This window comes from Salvelinus fontinalis, chromosome 36, assembly GCF_029448725.1.
Source record: "Salvelinus fontinalis isolate EN_2023a chromosome 36, ASM2944872v1, whole genome shotgun sequence".
In the NCBI taxonomy this organism is placed as follows: Eukaryota; Metazoa; Chordata; class Actinopteri; order Salmoniformes; family Salmonidae; genus Salvelinus; species Salvelinus fontinalis.
Window position 1 is genome coordinate 23,132,578 of NC_074700.1, and position 22,120 is coordinate 23,154,697.

The 22,120-nt window shown below is 43.9% G+C and overlaps 1 protein-coding gene across 1 annotated transcript in view; it reads right to left on the reverse strand.

Annotated features, from left to right (window-relative positions):
- Positions 1–22,120, reverse strand: part of LOC129835645 (IgGFc-binding protein-like) — a 119,196-nt gene that overhangs the window by 60,881 nt on the left and 36,195 nt on the right. Inside the window, exons 38-65 of the mRNA XM_055901366.1 lie at positions 21,910–22,109; positions 21,643–21,781; positions 21,305–21,442; positions 20,976–21,166; positions 20,470–20,599; positions 16,348–16,592; positions 15,854–16,002; positions 15,343–15,471; positions 14,982–15,120; positions 12,708–12,849; positions 12,078–12,277; positions 11,806–11,944; positions 11,522–11,605; positions 11,139–11,329; positions 10,631–10,760; positions 8,688–8,932; positions 8,194–8,342; positions 7,671–7,799; positions 7,347–7,485; positions 6,905–7,046; positions 6,275–6,474; positions 6,005–6,143; positions 5,723–5,806; positions 5,339–5,529; positions 4,831–4,960; positions 1,224–1,468; positions 730–878; positions 203–331 (exon numbers count right to left, since the gene is read on the reverse strand). Of these exons, the coding sequence (XP_055757341.1) occupies positions 203–331; positions 730–878; positions 1,224–1,468; positions 4,831–4,960; positions 5,339–5,529; positions 5,723–5,806; positions 6,005–6,143; positions 6,275–6,474; positions 6,905–7,046; positions 7,347–7,485; positions 7,671–7,799; positions 8,194–8,342; positions 8,688–8,932; positions 10,631–10,760; positions 11,139–11,329; positions 11,522–11,605; positions 11,806–11,944; positions 12,078–12,277; positions 12,708–12,849; positions 14,982–15,120; positions 15,343–15,471; positions 15,854–16,002; positions 16,348–16,592; positions 20,470–20,599; positions 20,976–21,166; positions 21,305–21,442; positions 21,643–21,781; positions 21,910–22,109 (4,417 nt within the window). The remainder of the gene's footprint in view (positions 1–202; positions 332–729; positions 879–1,223; positions 1,469–4,830; positions 4,961–5,338; positions 5,530–5,722; positions 5,807–6,004; positions 6,144–6,274; positions 6,475–6,904; positions 7,047–7,346; positions 7,486–7,670; positions 7,800–8,193; positions 8,343–8,687; positions 8,933–10,630; positions 10,761–11,138; positions 11,330–11,521; positions 11,606–11,805; positions 11,945–12,077; positions 12,278–12,707; positions 12,850–14,981; positions 15,121–15,342; positions 15,472–15,853; positions 16,003–16,347; positions 16,593–20,469; positions 20,600–20,975; positions 21,167–21,304; positions 21,443–21,642; positions 21,782–21,909; positions 22,110–22,120) is intronic.

Genomic DNA, 22,120 nt, shown 5'->3' on the forward strand with positions numbered 1-22,120 from the left:
TGTGTGTGTGTGTGTGTGTTTGCGTGTGCGTGTGTGTGTGTGTGTGTGTGTGTGTGTGTGTGTTTGCGTGGGTGTGTGTGTGTGTGTGTGTGTGTGTGTGTGTGTGTGTGTGTGTGTGTGTGTGTGTGTGTGTGTGTGTGTGTGTGTGTGTGCGTGCGTGCGTGCGTGCGTGCGTGCGTGTGTAACTGGTGGCATGACTCACTTGGGATCTGTGACCCAGCTGTGTCCAAAGTCATTGGGGTTGGTGGTCAGAGAACCGTCGGGTTTCCTGAAGTCATCGTTGGAGTTTCCGTTGTAGTCTCCACACAGTCCACACAGCTTGTCCTTATAGCTAAATACACAGGAGCAAATAGACAGATGAGTCAAGCATTTTTTCTAGAATTTTAATGACAACATTATAAAATAAAAATATTACAATGTGAGAACTTTCTATTTGTTTTGTATTTTTTATGTTGTGTTTATATGGGCATTTTTATGGTACATCATGCCTGGGTCACCAAAACTGTAGGAGATAAACCAAGCTACAAAGACCCCATTTTTGGTCTCTCCCGCTGTGTGTGTGTGTGTGTGTGTGTGTGTGTGTGTGTGTGTGTGTGTGTGTGTGTGTGTGTGTGTGTGTGTGTGTGTGTGTGTGTGTGTGTGTGTGTGTGTGTGTGTGTGTGTGTGTGTGTGTGTGTGTGTGTGTGTGTGTGTTCTCTTCAGTGTGTGTATGAAGCAGTTTTGACTCACTCCTTGATGACCTTGATGTCCATGTAGTGGTTTCCGTCATATCGTACGGTCACACCAAAGTCCATGGCTACAGTGTAGTGTTTACCAGACTTCAGAACAGACACGCCTGTAGCTGGGCTCAGTGGGATGTTCACATTGATACCATTCAACTAGGAGGAGAAGAGGACACACACATGTGTTAGTGAGGTCCACTTCATTTTAACGTTTTTTAGCTTCCTCTTTATGAGCTGTTCTGTGTCTGTGTTTTGTATGAATTTTATGCATTTAATGCTGCTCAGGAATGTCCCTTCGGTGACAATAAAGATTTGTTGAATACAATGACAAACTGATCTTGACTGTGTATGTTACTGTATATTGAATGTGTACATAGAGGGCTCTGCATTTTATCACTATTTCTTTCCATTGTTACGTTTTTAAACATTTTCAGTCGTCTTCCTCATCTATTTTTCTCTCTACCCCAACCCTATCCCTCCACCAATCCCTCTCTCTCTCACCTGCACGGTGCCTCCCTTCAAGATGGAGATCTTCACCCCACGCACGTACACATGCACAGCCTTCAGGTAGGAGATGGTTGGTTTGTTGAAGCGGTTCTCGTTGTCAGCATGCACCTCGTAGTGATGCACTGACGTGTGGTTACAGGGCTCTGACATCAGGTAGCTGCAGTTCCCCATGAAGTTGTACTTTTTCTTGTCGAAGGTGGTGTAGTGAGGGTCACCAGATGCGATACAGGTAGAGGTGTCTGGGGGGAATAGTGATTATAAAGTTGGGAGTTAAATTAGTAATTGGCTGGTGGAAATAATACTGACTCAGTGTTCACATAGTTGGGTTATTTTCTTCACCAAACGATGCCTGACAAAATGTAAATAGTGTTTTCCAAGCCGCACATAATAGATGTATACTGTAAATAAGGCTGTCTGTTTGCATAGCTAGGAATCAAACTCTAGGAACGATCCACTTTACTGTAGGTTGGATGTTCCCATGGGTTTCACAATGGAACTCCTTACCAATATAATTGATTTGAAAAGCCTTTCATCTTTATATAAGTGATGATAACTGAGCTAATACAATTTATGATAGCTGAGCTAAGACAATAACTGAGCTAATACAAGATATGCTATCTGATGAAAGAGAAGTTAAGATATCTCAGCTAATATAAGTTGTGATAACTTAGCAAACACATTTAATGACAACTGAGCCAATACAAGTAAAGATAACGGAGCTAATACAAGTTATGATAACTGAGCTAATACAAGATCTGATAAATTAGCTAATACAAGTTATGATAACTGAGCAAAGACAAGATCTGATAAATTAGCTAATACAAGTTATGATAACTGAGCTAATACAAGATCTGATAAATTAGCTAATACAAGTTATGATAACTGAGCTTAGACAAGTTATGATAACTGGGGCTGCAGGTAGCCTATTGTTTAGATTGTTGGGCCAGTAACCGAAAGGTTTCTAGATTGAATCCCCGAGCTGACAAGGTAAAAGTCTGTCGTTCTTTCCCTGAACAAGGCAGTTAACCCGCCGTCATTGTCAATAAAAATGTGTTCTTAAAAACCTCTTAAGTATTGACCCCTTTTTTTCAATTTTCGCCTAAAATGACATACCCAAATCTAACTGCCTGTAGCTCAGGCACTAAAGCAAGGAAATGCATATTCTTGGAACCATTTGAATGGAAAAACTTTGAAGTTTGTGGAAATGTAAAAGGAATGTAGGAGAAGATAACACATTAGATCAGGTAAAAGATAATACAAAGAAAAATCCAACCGTTTTTTTGTATTTTTTTGTACCATCATGTTCGAAATGCAAGAGAAAGGCCATAATGTATTATTCCAGCCCAGCTGCAATTTAGATTTTGGCCACTAGATGGCAGCAGTGTATGCGCAACGTTTCAGACTGATCCAATGAACCATTGCATTTCTTTTCAAAATGTTGTATCAAGACTGCCTTAATGTGTCTATTTTGTTATTTAATAACTTTCATGTTCAAAACTGTGCACTCTCCTCAAACAATAGCATGGTATTCTTTCACTGTAATAGCTACTGTAAATTGGACAGTGCAGTTTTTTATTTATTTATTTATTTATTTAACCTTTATTTAACCAGGTAGGCAATATGAGAACACGTTCTCATTTACAATTGCGACCTGGCCAAGATAAAGCAAAGCAGTTCGACACATACAACAACACATAGTTACACATGGAGTAAAACAAACATATAGTCAAAAATACAGTGAAAAAAAAAATAAGTCTATATACAATGTGAGCAAGTGAGGTGAGATAAGGGAGGTGAAGGCAAACAAATATATGTATAAATAAATAAAAATATAAAAGGCCATGGAGGCGAAGTGAGTACAACACAGCAAGTCAAATAAAAACTAAAAAAACACTGGAATGGTTGGTTTGCAGTGGAAGAAAGTGCAAAGTAGAGACAGAAATAATGGGGTGCAAAGGAGCAAAATAAATTAATAAATAAATACAGTAGGTAAAGAGGTAGTTGTTTGGGCTAAATTGTAGATGGGTTATGTACAGGTGCAGTAATCTATGAGCTGCTCTGACAGCTGGTGCTTAAAGCTAGTGAGGGAGATAGGTGTTTCCAGTTTCAGAGATTTTTGTAGTTCGTTCCAGTCATTGGCAGCAGAGAACTGGAAGGAGAGGCGTCCAAAGGAAGAATTGGTTTTGGGGGTGACTAGAGAGATATACCTGCTGGAGCGCGTGCTACAGGTAGGTGCTGCTATGGTGACCAGCGAGCTGAGATAAGGGGGGACTTTACCTAGCAGGGTCTTGTAGATGACCTGGAACCAGTGGGTTTGGCGACGAGTATGAAGCGAGGGCCAGCCAACGAGAGTGTACAGGTCGCAGTGGTGGGTAGTATATGGGGCTTTGGTGACAAAACGGATGGCACTGTGATAGACTGCATCCAATTTATTGAGTAGGGTTTTGGAGGCTATTTTGTAAATGACATCACCGAAGTCGAGGATTGGTAGGATGGTCAGTTTTACAAGGCTATGTTTGGCAGCATGAGTAAAGGATGCTTTGTTGCGGAATAGGAAGCCAATTCTAGATTTGACTTTGGATTGGAGATGTTTGATGTGAGTCTGGAAGGAGAGTTTACAGTCTAACCAGACACCTAGGTATTTGTAGTTGTCCACATATTCTAAGTCAGAGCCGTCCAAAGTAGTGATGTTGGACAGGCGGGCAGGAGCAGGCAGCGATCGGTTGAAGAGCATGCATTTGGTTTTACTTGTATTTAAGAGCAGTTGGAGGCCACGGAAGGAGAGTTGTATGGCATTGAAGCTCGCCTGGAGGGTTGTTAACACAGTGTCAAAAGAAGGGCCAGAAGTATACAGAATAGTGTCGTCTGCGTAGAGGTGGATCAGAGAATCACCAGCAGCAAGAGCGACATCATTGATGTAAACAGAGAAGAGAGTCGGTCCAAGAATTGAACCCTGTGGCACCCCCATAGAGACTGCCAGAGGCCCGGACAACAGACCCTCCGATTTGACACACTGAACTCGATCAGAGAAGTAGTTGGTGAACCAGGCGAGGCAATCATTAGAGAAACCAAGGCTGTCGAGTCTGCCAATGAGGATGTGGTGATTGACAGAGTCAAAGGCCTTGGCCAGGTCAATGAATACGGCTGCACAGTATTGTTTCCTATCGATGGCGGTTACGATATCGTTTATGACCTTGAGCGTGGCTGAGGTGCACCCATGTTAGATGAACAAGAATTGAAGCTTTCTACCAATGTCCGATATGTCTTTGTCCTGGGAAATGTTCTTGCTACTTACAACTTCATGCTTATTGCATTAGCCTACGTTTGCTTGTTGGTGACCTACCAGTCCCGAAGAAGTTTTAACTGACTTGCCTAGTTCAATATAGGTCAAATAAAAACTCAACTAATTCAAGTTCTTATAAATGAGCTATTACAAGTTATGATAACTGAGCTAATACAAGTTTGATAACTGAGCTAATACAAGTTTGATAACTGAGCTAATACAAGTTTGATAACTGAGCTAATACAAGTTTGATAACTGAGCTAATACAAGTTCTGATAACTTTGCTAATACAATGTATTATAACTCAGCTAACAGTACCTTTAGGATAACAGGCTCCGTTGCGACACTCCTCCGTGGGAGAGCAGGAGTTGTCCACACAGTCCAGGATGTAGTTTCCAGCACAACGACACAGCTTGGAGCAGCCGTCACCAAAGATGATCTCTCCTGGCTAAAAGGACAGAGACAGGGAGAGAGGAATTATTAACATGTTGTTTGCCAATTCAAAAAAAAAATGCAGTTTATTTGTGCATTCTGTGAACGTATGCGTGTGTTCCTTGAGTTGTTGGTCATTTTTAAAGTATATTTGTGATGTGCTGAGAGGAGTACTATCAATTTCCACAGGAGTGGACATTCTGGACAGTAAAAGTACCGTATCGTATGATATCGTATCATATTGTGTATCACATGGTATATCGTGTATCATATATCGTATGGTTGTGCCGTATGGTATATCATACACAATATTGTATATCACATTATATTGTGTCATTTTCTGTCACAAAGTACATTCTTAACCACAGACTAACAATCCCAGATGGTCTCGTACCTCATAGTAGTCACCTCCCTCCAGACAGCCACATGTTTCTATGGGGACACAGCGTCTGCCTTTGAACACAAAGCCTGGCTTACAGAAACACGCACTGATACAGGAGCCAGTGCAGTTGGTGGAGGGTTCCTTACAGCTGGGGATGCAGGCTGGGCCACACTCTATGTACTCAGCATTGGGAGGGCACGTCACTATTGGGGGAGAGAGGGAGAGGAGGATGGGGGGAGGCAAAGAAGAGAGGGTAAGGGGGTGGGGTGGAAGGGAGACAAGGGGTTCATATCAGGAATTATTGGGTTACCAATTCATTGATTTGTGCAAATACAGGCAAGCCGTTTCTGATTCTGATCGTAAGAATGAGAACAGATGATTGTCTGTTAATTTCACCTGGTGGTTTTGTGGTAGTAGGTTTGGGAGTAGTTGGTTTAGGTGTAGTTGGTATGGGAGTAGTTGGTTTGACTGTAGTTGGGGCTGAGGGACAGAGGGAGACAGCATGAGACATAAGAGAGAAAGATATTATAGCCAAGTCTCAGATCTGTTTGTGCTGTCTGGTCAACTCATATGGTCACAGCCTGGTCACCTACCATACCATCCAAGACGTCAGACGTCAAAACACCATTTTGAGTGTGTGTGGGTGTTTGTACGGACTGTTTATGTCAGGGGACTTACTTGTAGGGTAGCAGTCCAGCTCTCCTCCCTGGACCTTACACTCGTGCATTGGAGGACAATCAGAAGGATTGCAGGTGACGAAGGGAGCGTTACAATAACATTTCAGCTTACAGTCCTCCACGTACCACTCCTCACCAGGCTGGAGGGAGGGAGGGAAGGAGGAGAGATGGATGGAGAGACAATAGTTAATCAGTGGTTGGTTGCTGGTTGGTTACATACACGTCACACACACACACACAAAGTCCATCACCCGACACACAACACACTCACCTCGTAGTACTGTCCGTTGGTGTCTTTGCAGCCACAGGAGTTCTCTTTGACACACTTCCCGGCGCTGAGGACGTAACCAGGGTCACACACACAGCCCTCTGAACAGGGAGCATCACACCCTGTGGAGGGTCTGGAGGAACAGGTGGGCTGGCAAGGGGCGGCACAGGGCACGTACTGACTGTTGGGGGGGCATGTCAGAGCTGGAGAGAAGGAGGGAAAAGGAGACATTAGGAGATAGGTCTACTTTAAAACATGACTGTCTCTTAATAAGGACTTTGTTGATTATACGGAACAGTACTGTTAGAGTGTTTTGTTTGGTCTTTGATTTGCTAATAACAGCAGGGTCTTTGGTGAGTGAATGAATAATTATTATTATAGGAATCACTACATTTTCCATCTTCATCATCAATATCCGTCTCTTGCTTGTTATTATCATGTATAACATGTATCTGTACCAGGGTTGGGGTCCATTCCATTTCAATTCCAGTCAATTCAGGAAGAACTTTGAAATACCAATTCCAATTCTCTTTAATGTTTTTCAGTGAGAGACACTTGGAATGAGAATTTGGTTAACTTTCTGAAATGACTGGAATTGAAATGGAATTGACCCCAACATTGATCTGTACTCACGGCAGAAGGTGCTGTTCCTCCAGGTTCCGATGGTGACTCCTCGGTCCTGACAGTCGTTGACATACGACTCGATGGACTCACACAGGATGGGTTGAGCACCATTCAGCTCGCACAGGTCAAACAGACAGTCCTTGAAGAAACTCTGAAATAGACACACATAAACATACACGTGTCTTCGACTTGCACACACAGCTTGGAGGTTTGGTTACTTAAGTGACAAAGGTGTTTGAATTGAATTAAATGAAGCGTATTTAAACATTTCTGCACTAAATATGTCTATATATTTACAAAATGTTTTTCTTGGGTGTGAGATTTCACACATTAAACAAACTTTTGTTTAATCTTTAAAACTAAATATGATATGACTCTATACACCGTACATTACAGTAATATCACACATTAGGTAAGACACTATATACCACACATTACGGTAGTTACTCACATTGGGGTTGACCTTGGGGTGACAGACAGCAAACGGTCCGTTCTTGTCCAGTAGCATGCCGCAGTAGCCAGAGCTCTCATACCTGTCCAGTTCATCATCAGTACAGCCTGGGATGGTGGTGTTGGGCTTCTTGTTACAACTGGAGTCAGAGACAGGGTGAATCAGTCATGTGTGTGTGTGTGTGTGTGTGTGTGTGTGTGTGTGTGTGTGTGTGTGTGTGTGTGTGTGTGTGTGTGTGTGTGTGTGTGTGTGTGTGTGTGTGTGTGTGTGTGTGTGTGTGTGTGTGTGTGTGTGTGTGTGTGTGTAACTGGTGGCATGACTCACTTGGGATCTGTGACCCAGCTGTGTCCAAAGTCATTGGGGTTGGTGGTCAGAGAACCGTCGGGTTTCCTGAAGTCATCGTTGGAGTTTCCGTTGTAGTCTCCACACAGTCCACACAGCTTGTCCTTATAGCTAAATACACAGGAGCAAATAGACAGATGAGTCAAGCATTTTTTCTAGAATTTTAATGACAACATTATAAAATAAAAATATTACAATGTGAGAACTTTGTATTTGTTTTGTATTTTTTATGTTGTGTTTATATGGGCATTTTTTTGGTATATCATGTCGGGGTCACCAAAACTGTAGGAGATAAACCAAGCTGCATAGACCCCATTTTTGGTCTCTCTCTGTGTGTGTGTGTGTGTGTGTGTGTGTGTGTATGTGTGTGTGTGTGTGTGTGTGTGTGTGTGTGTGTGTGTGTGTGTGTGTGTGTGTGTGTGTGTGTGTGTGTGTGTGTGTGTGTGTGTGTGTGTATGTGTGTGTGTGTTCTCTTCAGTGTGTGTATGAAGCAGTTTTGACTCACTCCTTGATGACCTTGATGTCCATGTAGTGGTTTCCATCATATCGTACGGTCACACCAAAGTCCATGGCTACAGTGTAGTGTTTACCAGACTTCAGAACAGACACGCCTGTAGCTGGGCTCAGTGGGATGTTCACATTGATACCATTCAACTAGGAGGAGAAGAGGACACACACATGTGTTAGTGAGGTACACTTCATTTTAATGTTTTTTAGCTTCCTCTTTATGAGCTGTTCTGTGTCTGTGTTTTGTATGAATTTTATGCATTTAATGCTGCTCAGGAATGTCCCTTCGGTGACAATAAAGATTTGTAGAATACAATGACAAACTCATCTTGACTGTGTATGTTACTGTATATTGAATGTGTACATAGAGGGCTCTGCATTTTATCACTATTTCTTTCCATTGTTACGTTCTTAAACATTTTCAATCGTCTTCCTCATCTCTTTTTCTCTCTACCCCAACCCTATCCCTCCACCAATCCCTCTCTCTCTCACCTGCACGGTGCCTCCCTTCAAGATGGAGATCTTCACCCCACGCACGTACACATGCACAGCCTTCAGGTAGGAGATGGTTGGTTTGTTGAAGCGGTTCTCGTTGTCAGCATGCACCTCGTAGTGAGGCACTGACGTGTGGTTACAGGGCTCTGACATCAGGTAGCTGCAGTTCCCCATGAAGTTGTACTTCTTCTTGTCGAAGGTGGTGTAGTGAGGGTCACCAGATGCGATACAGGTAGAGGTGTCTGGGGGGAATAGTGATTATAAAGTTGGGAGTTAAATTAGTAATTGGCTGGTGGAAATAATACTGACTCAGTGTTCACATAGTTGGGTTATTTTCTTCACCAAATGATGCCTGACAAAATGTAAATAGTGTTTTCCAAGCCTCACATAATAGATGTATACTGTAAATAAGGCTGTCTGTTTGCATAGCTAGGAATCAAACTCTAGGAACGATCCACTTTACTGTAGGTTGGATGTTCCCATGGGTTTCACGATGGAACTCCTTACCAACATTATTGATTTGAAAAGCCTTTCATCTTTATATAAGTGATGATAACTGAGCTAATACAAGTTATGACAACTGAGCTAATACAATAACTGAGCTAATACAAGATATGCTATCTGATGAAAGAGAAGTTAAGATATCTCAGCTAATATAAGTTGTGATAACTTAGCAAACACATTTAATGACAACTGAGCCAATACAAGTAAAGATAACGGAGCTAATACAAGTTATGATAACTGAGCTAATACAAGATCTGATAAATTAGCTAATACAAGTTATGATAACTGAGCAAAGACAAGATCTGATAAATTAGCTAATACAAGTTATGATAACTGAGCAAAGACAAGATCTGATAAATTAGCTAATACAAGTTATGATAACTGAGCTAATACAAGTTATGAAAACTGGGGATGCAGGTAGGCTATTGTTAAGATCGTTGGGCCAGTAACCGAAAGGTTGCTAAATTGAATCCCCGAGCTGACAAGGTAAAAGTCTGTCGTTCTTTCCCTGAACAAGGCAGTTAACCCGCCGTCATTGTAAATAAAAATGTGTTCTTAGAAACCTCTTAAGTATTGACCCTTTTTTTCAATTTTCGCCTAAAATGACATACCCAAATCTAACTGCCTGTAGCTCAGGCACTAAAGCAAGGATATGCATATTCTTGGTACCATTTGAAAGGAAATACTTTGAAGTTTGTGGAAATGTAAAAGGAATGTAGGAGAAGATAACATATTAGATCAGGTAAAAGATAATACAAAGAAAAATCCAACCGTTTTTTTGTATTTTTTTGTACCATCATGTTCGAAATGCAAGAGAAAGGCCATAATGTATTATTCCAGCCCAGCTGCAATTTAGATGTTGGCCACAAGATGGCAGCAGTGTATGTGCAACGTTTCAGACTGATCCAATGAACCATTGCATTTCTGTTCAAAATTTTGTATCAAGACTGCATTTTGTTATTTAATAACTTTCATGTTCAAAACTGTGTACTCTCCTCAAACAATAGCATGGTATTCTTTCACTGTAATAGCTACTGTAAATTGGACAGTGCAGTTAGATGAACAAGAATTTAAGCTTTCTGCCAATGTCCGATATGTCTATGTCCTGGGAAAAGTTCTTGCTACTTACAACCTCATGCTTATCGCATTAGCCTACGTTTGCTTGGTGGTGACCTACCAGTCCTGAAGAAGTTTTAACTGACTTGCCTAGTTCAATAAAGGTCAAATAAAAACTCAGCTAATTCAAGTTCTTATAAATGAGCTATTACAAGTTATGATAACTGAGCTAATACAAGTTCTTATAACTGAGCTAATACAAGTTTGATAACTGAGCTAATACAAGTTTGATAACTGAGCTAATACAAGTTTGATAACTGAGCTAATACAAGTTCTGATAACTTTGCTAATACAATGTATTATAACTCAGCTAACAGTACCTTTAGGATAACAGGCTCCGTTGCGACACTCCTCCGTGGGAGAGCAGGAGTTGTCCACACAGTCCAGGATGTAGTTTCCAGCACAACGACACAGCTTGGAGCAGCCGTCACCAAAGATGATCTCTCCTGGCTAAAAGGACAGAGACAGGGAGAGAGGAGTTATTAACATGTTGTTTGCCAATTCAAAAAAAAATGTGCAGTTTATTTGTGCATTCTGTGAACGTATGCGTGTGTTCCTTGAGTTGTTGGTCATTTTTAAAGTATATTTGTGATGTGCTGAGAGGAGTACTATCAATTTCCACAGGAGTGGACATTCTGGACAGTAAAAGTACCGTATCGTATGATATCGTATCATATTGTGTATCACATCGTATATCGTGTATCATATATCGTATGGTATGCCGTATGGTATATCATACACAATATTGTATATGACATTATATTGTGTCATTTTCTGTCACAAAGTACATTCTTAACCACAGACTAACAGTCCCAGATGGTCTCGTACCTCATAGTAGTCACCTCCCTCCAGACAGCCACATGTTTCTATGGGGACACAGCGTCTGCCTTTGAACACAAAGCCTGGCTTACAGAAACACGCACTGATACAGGAGCCAGTGCAGTTGGTGGAGGGTTCCTTACAGCTGGGGATGCAGGCTGGGCCACACTCTATGTACTCAGCATTGGGAGGGCACGTCACTATTGGGGGAGAGAGGGAGAGGAGGATGGGGGGAGGCAAAGAAGAGAGGGTAAGGGGGTGGGGTGGAAGGGAGACAAGGGGTTAATATCAGGAATTATTGGGTTACCAATTCATTGATTTGTGCAAATATAGAAAGCCGTTTCTGATTCTGATCGTAGGAATGAGAACAGATGATTGTCTGTTAATTTTACCTGGTGGTTTTGTGGTAGTAGGTTTGGGAGTAGTTGGTTTAGGTGTAGTTGGTATGGGAGTAGTTGGTTTGACTGTAGTTGGGGCTGAGGGACAGAGGGAGACAGCATGAGACATAAGAGAGAAAGATATTATAGCCAAGTCTCAGATCGCTTTGTGCCGTCTGGTCAACTCATATGGTCATATGGCCTGGTCACCTACCCTACCATCCAAGACGTCAGACGTCAAAACACCATTTTGAGTGTGTGTGGGTGGTTGTACGGACTGTTTATGTCAGGGGACTTACTTGTAGGGTAGCAGTCCAGCTCTCCTCCCTGGACCTTACACTCGTGCATTGGAGGACAATCAGAAGGATTGCAGGTGACGAAGGGAGCGTTACAATAACATTTCAGCTTACAGTCCTCCACGTACCACTCCTCACCAGGCTGGAGGGAGGGAGGGAAGGAGGAGAGATGGATGGAGAGACAATAGTTAATCAGTGGTTGGTTGCTGGTTGGTTACATACACGTCACACACACACACAAAGTCCATCACCCGACAGACACACAACACACTCACCTCGTAGTACTGTCCGTTGGCGTCTTTGCAGCCACAGGAGTTCTCTTTGACACACTTCCCGGCGCTGAGGACGTAACCAGGGTCACACACACAGCCCTCTGAACAGGGAGCATCACACCCTGTGGAGGGTCTGGAGGAACAGGTGGGCTGGCAAGGGGCGGCACAGGGCACGTACTGACTGTTGGGGGGGCATGTCAGAGCTGGAGAGAAGGAGGGAAGAGGAGACAGTAGGAGATAGGTCTACTTTAAAACATGACTGTCTCTTAATAATGACTTTGTTGATTATACGGAACAGTACTGTTAGAGTGTTTTGTTTGGTCTTTGATGTGCTAATAACAGCAGGGTCTTTGGTGAGTGAATGAATAATTATTATTATATCAATCACGACGTTTTCCATCTTCATCATCAATATCCGTCTCTTGCTTGTTATTATCATGTATAACATGTATCTGTACCAGGGTTGGAGTCCATTCCATTTCAATTCCAGTCAATTCAGGAAGAACTTTGAAATACCAATTCCAATTCTCTTTAATGTTTTTCAGTGAGAGACACTTGGAATGAGAATTTGGTTAACTTTCTGAAATGACTGGAATTGAAATGGAATTGACCCCAACATTGATCTGTACTCACGGCAGAAGGTGCTGTTCCTCCAGGTTCCGATGGTGACTCCTCGGTCCTGACAGTCGTTGACATACGACTCGATGGACTCACACAGGATGGGTTGAGCACCATCCAGCTCGCACAGGTCAAACAGACAGTCCTTGAAGAAACTCTGAAATAGACACACATAAACATACGCGTGTCTTTGACTTGCACACACAGCTTGGAGGTTTGGTTACTTAATTCTTGTCAATAGGGGAGCGCTGTTTTCACTTTGGAAAAAATCGTGCCCAATTTAAACGGCCTCGTACTCTATTCTAGATCATACAATATGCATATTATTATTACTATTGGATATAAAACACTCTCAAGTTTCTAAAACTGTTTGAATTATATCTGTGAGTAAAACAGAACTCATTTGTCAGCAAACCTCCAGACAGGAAGTGAAAATTCTGAAAATGGGGCTCTGTTTCAGGGCCTGCCTATTCAACTGGCTTATATTTATCGATATACATGCACTTCATACACCTTCCACTATATGTCAACAGGCAGTGGAAGGTGGAATGGGGTGTCTAGCTTGATCTGAGGTCGAATGAGAGCTTTTGGAGTGGCAGGTCAGGAATTTCCTTTGTCTACCAAGGCGCGAGGCGGAGCTCGACATTAACTTCTGAAAAGCTTTCGGTTTACACGGCGAATATCTCCGGCTCTGATTTTATTTGATACATGTGATAATAACATCGTAAAGTAGGTTTTTTCAACCGAGTTTTATCAGTTTATTCAACATTTATTGGGACTTTTGGAGTTTTCCATTCTTTGCGTCAAGTGAGGGTGGGAACGTTATCAACCTTGGCTAGTATTGTGGCGCGAATTCGACAGAAGAAAAGGACATTCTAAAACCAAACAACGATTTATTCTGGACCAAGGACTCCTTCTACAAGATTCTGATGGAAGCTCAGCAAAAGTAAGAACAATTTATGATGTTATTTCGTATTTCTGTGGAAAATGTTGATTCCTATTCTCTGCCGTTTTGGTGAGCGCTGTCTCGTAATAACGCAAGCTGTATGTTATGGTAAAGTTATTTTTAAAAATCTAACACGGCGGTTGCATTAAGAACCAGTGTATCTTTCATTTGCCATACAACAAGTATTTTTATGTAAAGTTTATGATGAGTTCTTTGGTCAGATTAGGTGAGTGTCCAAAATAGCTCCGGACATTCTGGGGAAATGTTGCTACATATTCACAATGTATAACCACGGTTTGCAGCTCTAAATATGCCCATTTTCGAACAAAACACAAGTGTATTGTATAACCTGATGTTATAAGACTGTCATCTGATGAAGTTGTTCAAGGTTAGTGATTAATTTTATATATTTTGCTGGTTTTTGCGATAGCTATCTTTTGCGATGAATAAATGCATTTGTGTATTTGGCTATTGTGGTAAGCTAATATAATTCTATATTGTGTTTTCGCTGTAAAACACCTAAGAAATCGGAAATATTGGCTGGATTCACAAGATGTTTATCTTTCATTTGCTGTACACCATGTATTTTTCATAAATGTTTTATGATGAGTATTTATGTATTTCACGTTGCTCTCTGTAATTATTCTGGCTGCTTCGGTGCTATTTGTGATGGTAGCTGCAATGTAAAACTATGATTTATACCTCAAATATGCACATTTTTAGAACAAAACATAAATGTATTGTATAACATGTTATAAGACTGTCATCTAAATAAGTTGTTTCTTGGTTAGTGACTAATTATATCTCTATTTGGTCGGTTTTGTGATAGCTACCTATGAGGTAGAAACATGGTGAAAATATGCGGTTGAGTCTTTGGCTATTGTGGTTAGCTAATATAAATACATATTGTGTTTTCGCTGTAAAACATTTTAAAAATCGGAAATGATGGCTGGATTCACAAGATGTTTATCTTTCATTTGCTGTATTGGACTTGTGATTTCATGAAAATGATATTATATGATATCCCTGTCCCGTTAGGCTAGGCTATGCTAGTCAGCTTTTTTGATGGGGATGCTCCCGGATCCGGGATGGGTATCACTGAAAGGTTAATTAAGTGACAAAGGTGTTTGAATTGAATTGAATGAAGTGTATTTAAACATTTCTTCACTAAATATGTCTATATATTTACAAAATGTTTTTCTTGGTTGTGAGATTTCACACATTAAACAAACTTTTGTTTAATCTTAAAGACAAAATATGATATGACTCTATACACTGTACATTACAGTAATATCACACATTAGGTACGACACTATATACCACACATTACGGTAGTTACTCACATTGGGGTTGACCTTGGGGTGACAGACAGCGAACGGTCCGTTCTTGTCCAGTAGCATGCCGCAGTGGCCAGAGCTCTCATACCTGTCCAGTTCATCATCAGTACAGCCTGGGATGGTGGTGTTGGGCTTCTTGTTACAACTGTCAGAGACAGGGTGAATCAGTCATGTGTGTGTGGTTGTGTGTGTGTGTGTGTGTGTGTGTGTGTGTGTGTGTGTGTGTGTGTGTGTGTTTGCGTGTGTGTGTGTTTATGTGTGTGTGTGTGTGTGTGTGTGTGTGTGTGTGTGTGTGTGTGTGTGTGTGTGTGTGTGTGTGTGTGTGTGTGTGTGCGTGCGTGCGTGTGTAACTGGTGGCATGACTCACTTGGGATCTGTGACCCAGCTGTGTCCAAAGTCATTGGGGTTGGTGGTCAGAGAACCGTCGGGTTTCCTGAAGTCATCGTTGGAGTTTCCGTTGTAGTCTCCACACAGTCCACACAGCTTGTCCTTATAGCTAAATACACAGGAGCAAATAGAACGATGAGTCAAGCATTTTTTCTAGAATTTTAATGACAACATTATAAAATAATAATATTACAATGTGAGAACTTTCTATTTGTTATTTATTTTTTATGTTGTGTTTATATGGGCATTTTTATGGTATTTCATGTCGGGGTCACCAAAACTGTAGGAGATAAACCAAGCTGCATAGACCCCATTTTTGGTCTCTCTCTCTCTCTGTGTGTGTGTGTGTGTGTGTGTGTGTGTGTGTGTGTGTGTGTGTGTGTGTGTGTGTGTGTGTGTGTGTGTGTGTGTGTGTGTGTGTGTGTGTGTGTGTGTGTGTGTGTGTGTGTGTGTGTTCTCTTCAGTGTGTGTATGAAGCAGTTTTGACTCACTCCTTGATGACCTTGATGTCCATGTAGTGGTTTCCGTCATATCGTACGGTCACACCAAAGTCCATGGCTACAGTGTAGTGTTTACCAGACTTCAGAACAGACACGCCTGTAGCTGGGGTCAGTGGGATGTTCACATTGATACCATTCAACTAGGAGGAGAAGAGGACACACACATGTGTTAGTGAGGTACACCTCATTTGAATGTTTTTTAGCTTCCTCTTTATAAGCTGTTCTGTGTCTGTGTTTTGTATGAATTTTATGCATTTAATGCTGCTCAGGAATGTCCCTTCGGTGACAATAAAGATTTGTAGAATACAATGACAAACTGATCTTGACTGTGTATGTTACTGTATATTGAATGTGTACATGCAGGGCTCTGCATTTTATCACTATTTCTTTCCATTGTTACGTTTTTAAACATTTTCAATCGTCTTCCTCATCTCTTTTTCTCTCTACCCCAACCCTATCCCTCCACCAATCCCTCTCTCTCTCACCTGCACGGTGCCTCCCTTCAAGATGGAGATCTTCACCCCACGCACGTACACATGCACAGCCTTCAGGTAGGAGATGGTTGGTTTGTTGAAGCGGTTCTCGTTGTCAGCATGCACCTCGTAGTGAGGCACTGACGTGTGGTTACAGGGCTCTGACATCAGGTAGCTGCAGTTCCCCATGAAGTTGTACTTCTTCTTGTCGAAGGTGGTGTAGTGAGGGTCACCAGATGCGATACAGGTAGAGGTGTCTGGGGGGAATAGTGATTATAAAGTTGGGAGTTAAATTAGTAATTGGCTGGTGGAAATAATACTGACTCAGTGTTCACATAGTTGGGTTATTTTCTTCACCAAATGATGCCTGACAAAATGTAAATAGTGTTTTCCTGTCACGTTCCTGACCTGTTTTCTGTTGTTTTGTATGTGTTTAGTTGGTCAGGACGTGAGCTGGGTGGGAATTCTATGTTGTGTGTCTAGTTTGTCTGTTTCTATGTCAGCCTAGTGTGGGTTCTCAATCAGAGACAGATGGTAGTCGTTGTCTCTGATTGAGACTCATATATAGGAGGCTTGTTTTGTGTTGGGATTTTGTGGGTGTTTGTTTCCTGTCTCTGTGTTTGTTCTGCACCAGATAGGTCTGTATCGGTTTTGCACGTTTGTTATTTTGTATGTTGTTTGTAGTGTTTCACTTGTGTTTGTATTAAACATGTTTAACACTAGCCGCGCTGCATTTTGGTCCTCTCCTTCACCCCTGGAAGAAAGCCGTTACAGAAACACCCACCAAACCCGGACCAAGCAGCGTGGCAACGGGCAGCAGCAACAGCAGCAGCAGTACAAGGAGGAATGGACATGGGAGGAGATTCTGGACGGAGAAGGACCCTGGGCAGAGCCAGAGGAGTGTCGCCGTCCCAAAGCGGAGCTGGAGGCATCAAAAGCGGAGAGGCGGCATTATGAGGCGCTTGCAAGGCAGAGTGGCTGGAAACCCGAGAGGCTCACCCTAAAATTTCTTGGGGGGGGGGGGGGGGGCTAAAGGGGAGTGTGGCGAAGCCGGGTTGGATACCTGAGCCAACTCCCCGGGCTTACCGTGGAGTGAGAGGGCGTCGTACTGGTCAGACACCGTGTTATGCGGTAAAGCGCACGGTGTCCCCAGTACGCGTGCTTAGCCCAGTGCGGGCTATTCCACCTTGCCGCACTGGGAGGGCTAGGTTGGGCATCGAGCTGGATGTCATGAAGCCGGCCCAACGTATCTGGCCTCCAGTACGTCTCCTCGGGCCGGCGTACATGGCACCAGCCTTACAGGTGGTGTCCCCGGTTCGCCTGCATAGCCCAGTGCGGGTTCCACCTCGCCGCACTGGCAGAGCTACGGGGACCATTCAACCTGGTAAGGTTGGAGAGGCTCGGTGCTCAAGAGCGCGTGTCCTCCTTCACGGTCCGGTATATCCGGCGCCACCTTCCCGCCCCAGCCCAGTACCACCAGTGCCTACACCACGCACCAGGCTTCCAGTGCATCGCCAGAGCCCTGTTCCTCCTCCCCGCACTCGCCCTGAGGTGGGTGCCCTCAGCCCGGTACCTCCAGTTCCGGCACCACGCATCAGGCCTATAGTGCGTCTCAGCCGGCCAGAGTCTGCCGTCTGCCCAGCGGTGCCTGAACTGCCCGTCTGCCCAACGCCGTCTGAGCCATCCGTCTGCCCAGCGCCGTCTGAGCCATCCGTCTGCCCAGCGCCGTCTGAGCCATCCGTCTGCCCAGCGCCGTCTGAGCCATCCGTCTGCCCAGCGCCGTCTGAGCCATCCGTCTGCCCAGCGCCGTCTGAGCCATCCGTCTGCCCAGCGCCGTCTGAGCCACCCGTCTGCCCAGCGCCGTCTGAGCCATCCGTCTGCCCAGCGCCGTCTGAGCCATCCGTCTGCCCAGCGCCATCTGAGCCATCCGTCTGCCCAGCGCCATCTGAGTCATCCGTCTGCCACGAGCCATTAGAGCCGCCCATCTGTCCCTAGCCATTAGAGCCGTCCGTCAGTCAGGAGCCGCTAGAGCCGTCCGTCAGTCAGGAGCCACCAGCCAGTCAGGAGCCGCCAGAGCCGCCAGCCAGTCAGGAGCCGCCAGAGACGCCAGCCAGTCAGGAGCCGCCAGAGACGCCAGCCAGTCAGGAGCCGCCAGAGACGCCATCCAGTCAGGAGCCGCCAGAGACGCCAGCCAGTCAGGAGCTGCCAGAGACGCCAGCCAGTCAGGAGCCGCCAGAGACGCCAGCCAGTCAGGAGCTGCCAGAGACGCCAGCCAGTCAGGAGCTGCCAGAGACGCCAGCCAGTTAGGAGCTGCCAGAGACGCCAGCCAGTCAGGAGCTGCCAGAGACGCCAGCCAGTCAGGAGCTGCCCTCCAGTCATGAGCTGCCCTCCAGTCATGAGCTGCCCTCCAGTCATGAGCTGCCCTCCAGTCATGAGCTGCCCTCCAGTCATGAGCTGCCACTTAGTCCGGAGCTGCCACTCAGTCCGGAGCTGCCACTAGTCCGGAGTTGTCCCTCTGTCCTGGGCTACCTCTCTGTCCTGGGCTACCTCTCTGTCCTGAGCTACCTCTTTGTCCTGAACTACCTCTCTGTCCTGAGTTGTCTCCTCTATTGTAGAGGGGAGTTGGTGAAGGTTCCTGGACCATGGTTGGGGGCGAGGGTCGCCACTCAAGGGACGCTAAGGAGGTGGACAAAGACAATGGTGGAGTGGTGCCCTCGTCCACCGCCGGAGCCGCCACCGCGGACAGATGCCCACCCAGACCCTCCCCTTGAGTTTTAGGGGTGTGCCCGGAGTTCGCACCTTGAGGGGGGGGGGGGGTTCTGTCACGTTCCTGACCTGTTTTCTGTTGTTTTGTATGTGTTTAGTTGGTCAGGACGTGAGCTGGGTGGGAATTCTATGTTGTGTGTCTAGTTTGTCTGTTTCTATGTCAGCCTAGTGTGGGTTCTCAATCAGAGACAGATTGAGATATCTCAGCTAATATAAGTTGTGATAACTTAGCAAACACATTTAATGACAACTGAGCCAATACAAGTAAAGATAACGGAGCTAATACAAGTTATGATAACTGAGCTAATACAAGATCTGATGAATTAGCTAATACAAGTTATGATAACTGAGCTAATACAAGTTATGATAGCTGAGCTAATACAAGTTATGAAAACTGGGGCTGCAGGTAGGCTAGTGTTAAGATCGTTGGGCCAGTAACCGAAAGGTTGCTAAATTGAATCCCCGAGCTGACAAGGTAAAAGTCTGTCGTTCTTTCCCTGAACAAGGCAGTTAACCCGCCGTCATTGTCAATAAAAATGTGTTCTTAAAAACCTCTTAAGTATTGACCCCTTTTTTTCAATTTTCGCCTAAAATGACATACCCAAATCTAACTGCCTGTAGCTCAGGCACTAAAGCAAGGATATGCATATTCTTGGTACCATTTGAAAGGAAATACTTTGAAGTTTGTGGAAATGTAAAAGGAATGTAGTGGAGGATAACATATTAGATCAGGTAAAAGATAATACAAAGAAAAATCCAACTGTTTTTTTGTATTTTTTTGTACCATCATGTTCGAAATGCAAGAGAAAGGCCATAATGTATTATTCCAGCCCAGCTGCAATTTAGATGTTGGCCACTAGATGGCAGCAGTGTATGTGCAACGTTTCAGACTGATCCAATGAACCATTGCATTTCTGTTCAAAATTTTGTATCAAGACTGCCTTAATGTGTCTATTTTGTTATTTAATAACTTTCATGTTCAAAACTGTGCACTCTCCTCAAACAATAGCATGGTATTCTTTCACTGTAATAGCTACTGTATATTGGACAGTGCAGTTAGATGAGCAAGAATTTAAGCTTTCTGCCAATGTCAGATATGTCTATGTCCTGGGAAATGTTCTTGCTACTTTCAACCTCATGCTTATCGCATTAGCCTACGTTTGCTTGGTGGTGACCTACCAGTCCTGAAGAAGTTTTAACTGACTTGCCTAGTTCAATAAAGGTCAAATAAAAACTCAGCTAATTCAAGTTCTTATAAATGAGCTATTACAAGTTATGATAACTGAGCTAATACAAGTTTGATAACTGAGCTAATACAAGTTCTGATAACTTTGCTAATACAATGTATTATAACTCAGCTAACAGTACCTTTAGGATAACAGGCTCCGTTGCGACACTCCTCCGTGGGAGAGCAGGAGTTGTCCACACAGTCCAGGATGTAGTTTCCAGCACAACGACACAGCTTGGAGCAGCCGTCACCAAAGATGATCTCTCCTGGCTAAAAGGACAGAGACAGGGAGAGAGGAGTTATTAACATGTTGTTTGCCAATTCAAAAAAAAATGCAGTTTATTTGTGCATTCTGTGAACGTATGCGTGTGTTCCTTGAGTTGTTGGTCATTTTTAAAGTATATTTGTGATGTGCTGAGAGGAGTACTATCAATTTCCACAGGAGTGGACATTCTGGACAGTAAAAGTACCGTATCGTATGATATCGTATCATATTGTGTATCACATCGTATATCGTGTATCATATATCGTATGGTATGCCGTATGGTATATCATACACAATATTGTATATGACATTATATTGTGTCATTTTCTGTCACAAAGTACATTCTTAACCACAGACTAACAATCCCAGATGGTCTCGTACCTCATAGTAGTCACCTCCCTCCAGACAGCCACATGTTTCTATGGGGACACAGCGTCTGCCTTTGAACACAAAGCCTGGCTTACAGAAACACGCACTGATACAGGAGCCAGTGCAGTTGGTGGAGGGTTCCTTACAGCTGGGGATGCAGGCTGGGCCACACTCTATGTACTCAGCATTGGGAGGGCATGTCACTATTGAGGGAGAGAGGGAGAGGAGGATGGGGGGAGGCAAAGAAGAGAGGGTAAGGGGGTGGGGTGGAAGGGAGACAAGGGGTTCATATCAGGAATTATTGGGTTACCAATTCATTGATTTGTGCAAATACAGAAAGCCGTTTCTGATTCTGATCGTAAGAATGAGAACAGATGATTGTCTGTTAATTTCACCTGGTGGTTTTGTGGTAGTAGGTTTGGGAGTAGTTGGTTTAGGTGTAGTTGGTATGGGAGTAGTTGGTTTGACTGTAGTTGGGGCTGAGGGACAGAGGGAGACAGCATGAGACATAAGAGAGAAAGATATTATAGCCAAGTCTCAGATCTCTTTGTGCTGTCTGGTCAACTCATATGGTCATATGGCCTGGTCACCTACCCTACCATCCAAGACGTCAGACGTCAAAACACCATTTTGAGTGTGTGTGGGTGTTTGTACGGACTGTTTATGTCAGGGGACTTACTTGTAGGGTAGCAGTCCAGCTCTCCTCCCTGGACCTTACACTCGTGCATTGGAGGACAATCAGAAGGATTGCAGGTGACGAAGGGAGCGTTACAATAACATTTCAGCTTACAGTCCTCCACGTACCACTCCTCACCAGGCTGGAGGGGGGAGGGAAGGAGGAGAGATGGATGGAGAGACAATAGTTAATCAGTGGTTGGTTGCTGGTTGGTTACATACACGTCACACACACACACAAAGTCCATCACCCGACACACAACACACTCACCTCGTAGTACTGTCCGTTGGTGTGTTTGCAGCCACAGGAGTTCTCTTTGACACACTTCCCGGCGCTGAGGACGTAACCAGGGTCACACACACAGCCCTCTGAACAGGGAGCATCACACCCTGTGGAGGGTCTGGAGGCACAGGTGCGCTGGCAAGGGGCGGCACAGGGCACGTACTGACTGTTGGGGGGGCATGTCAGAGCTGGAGAGAAG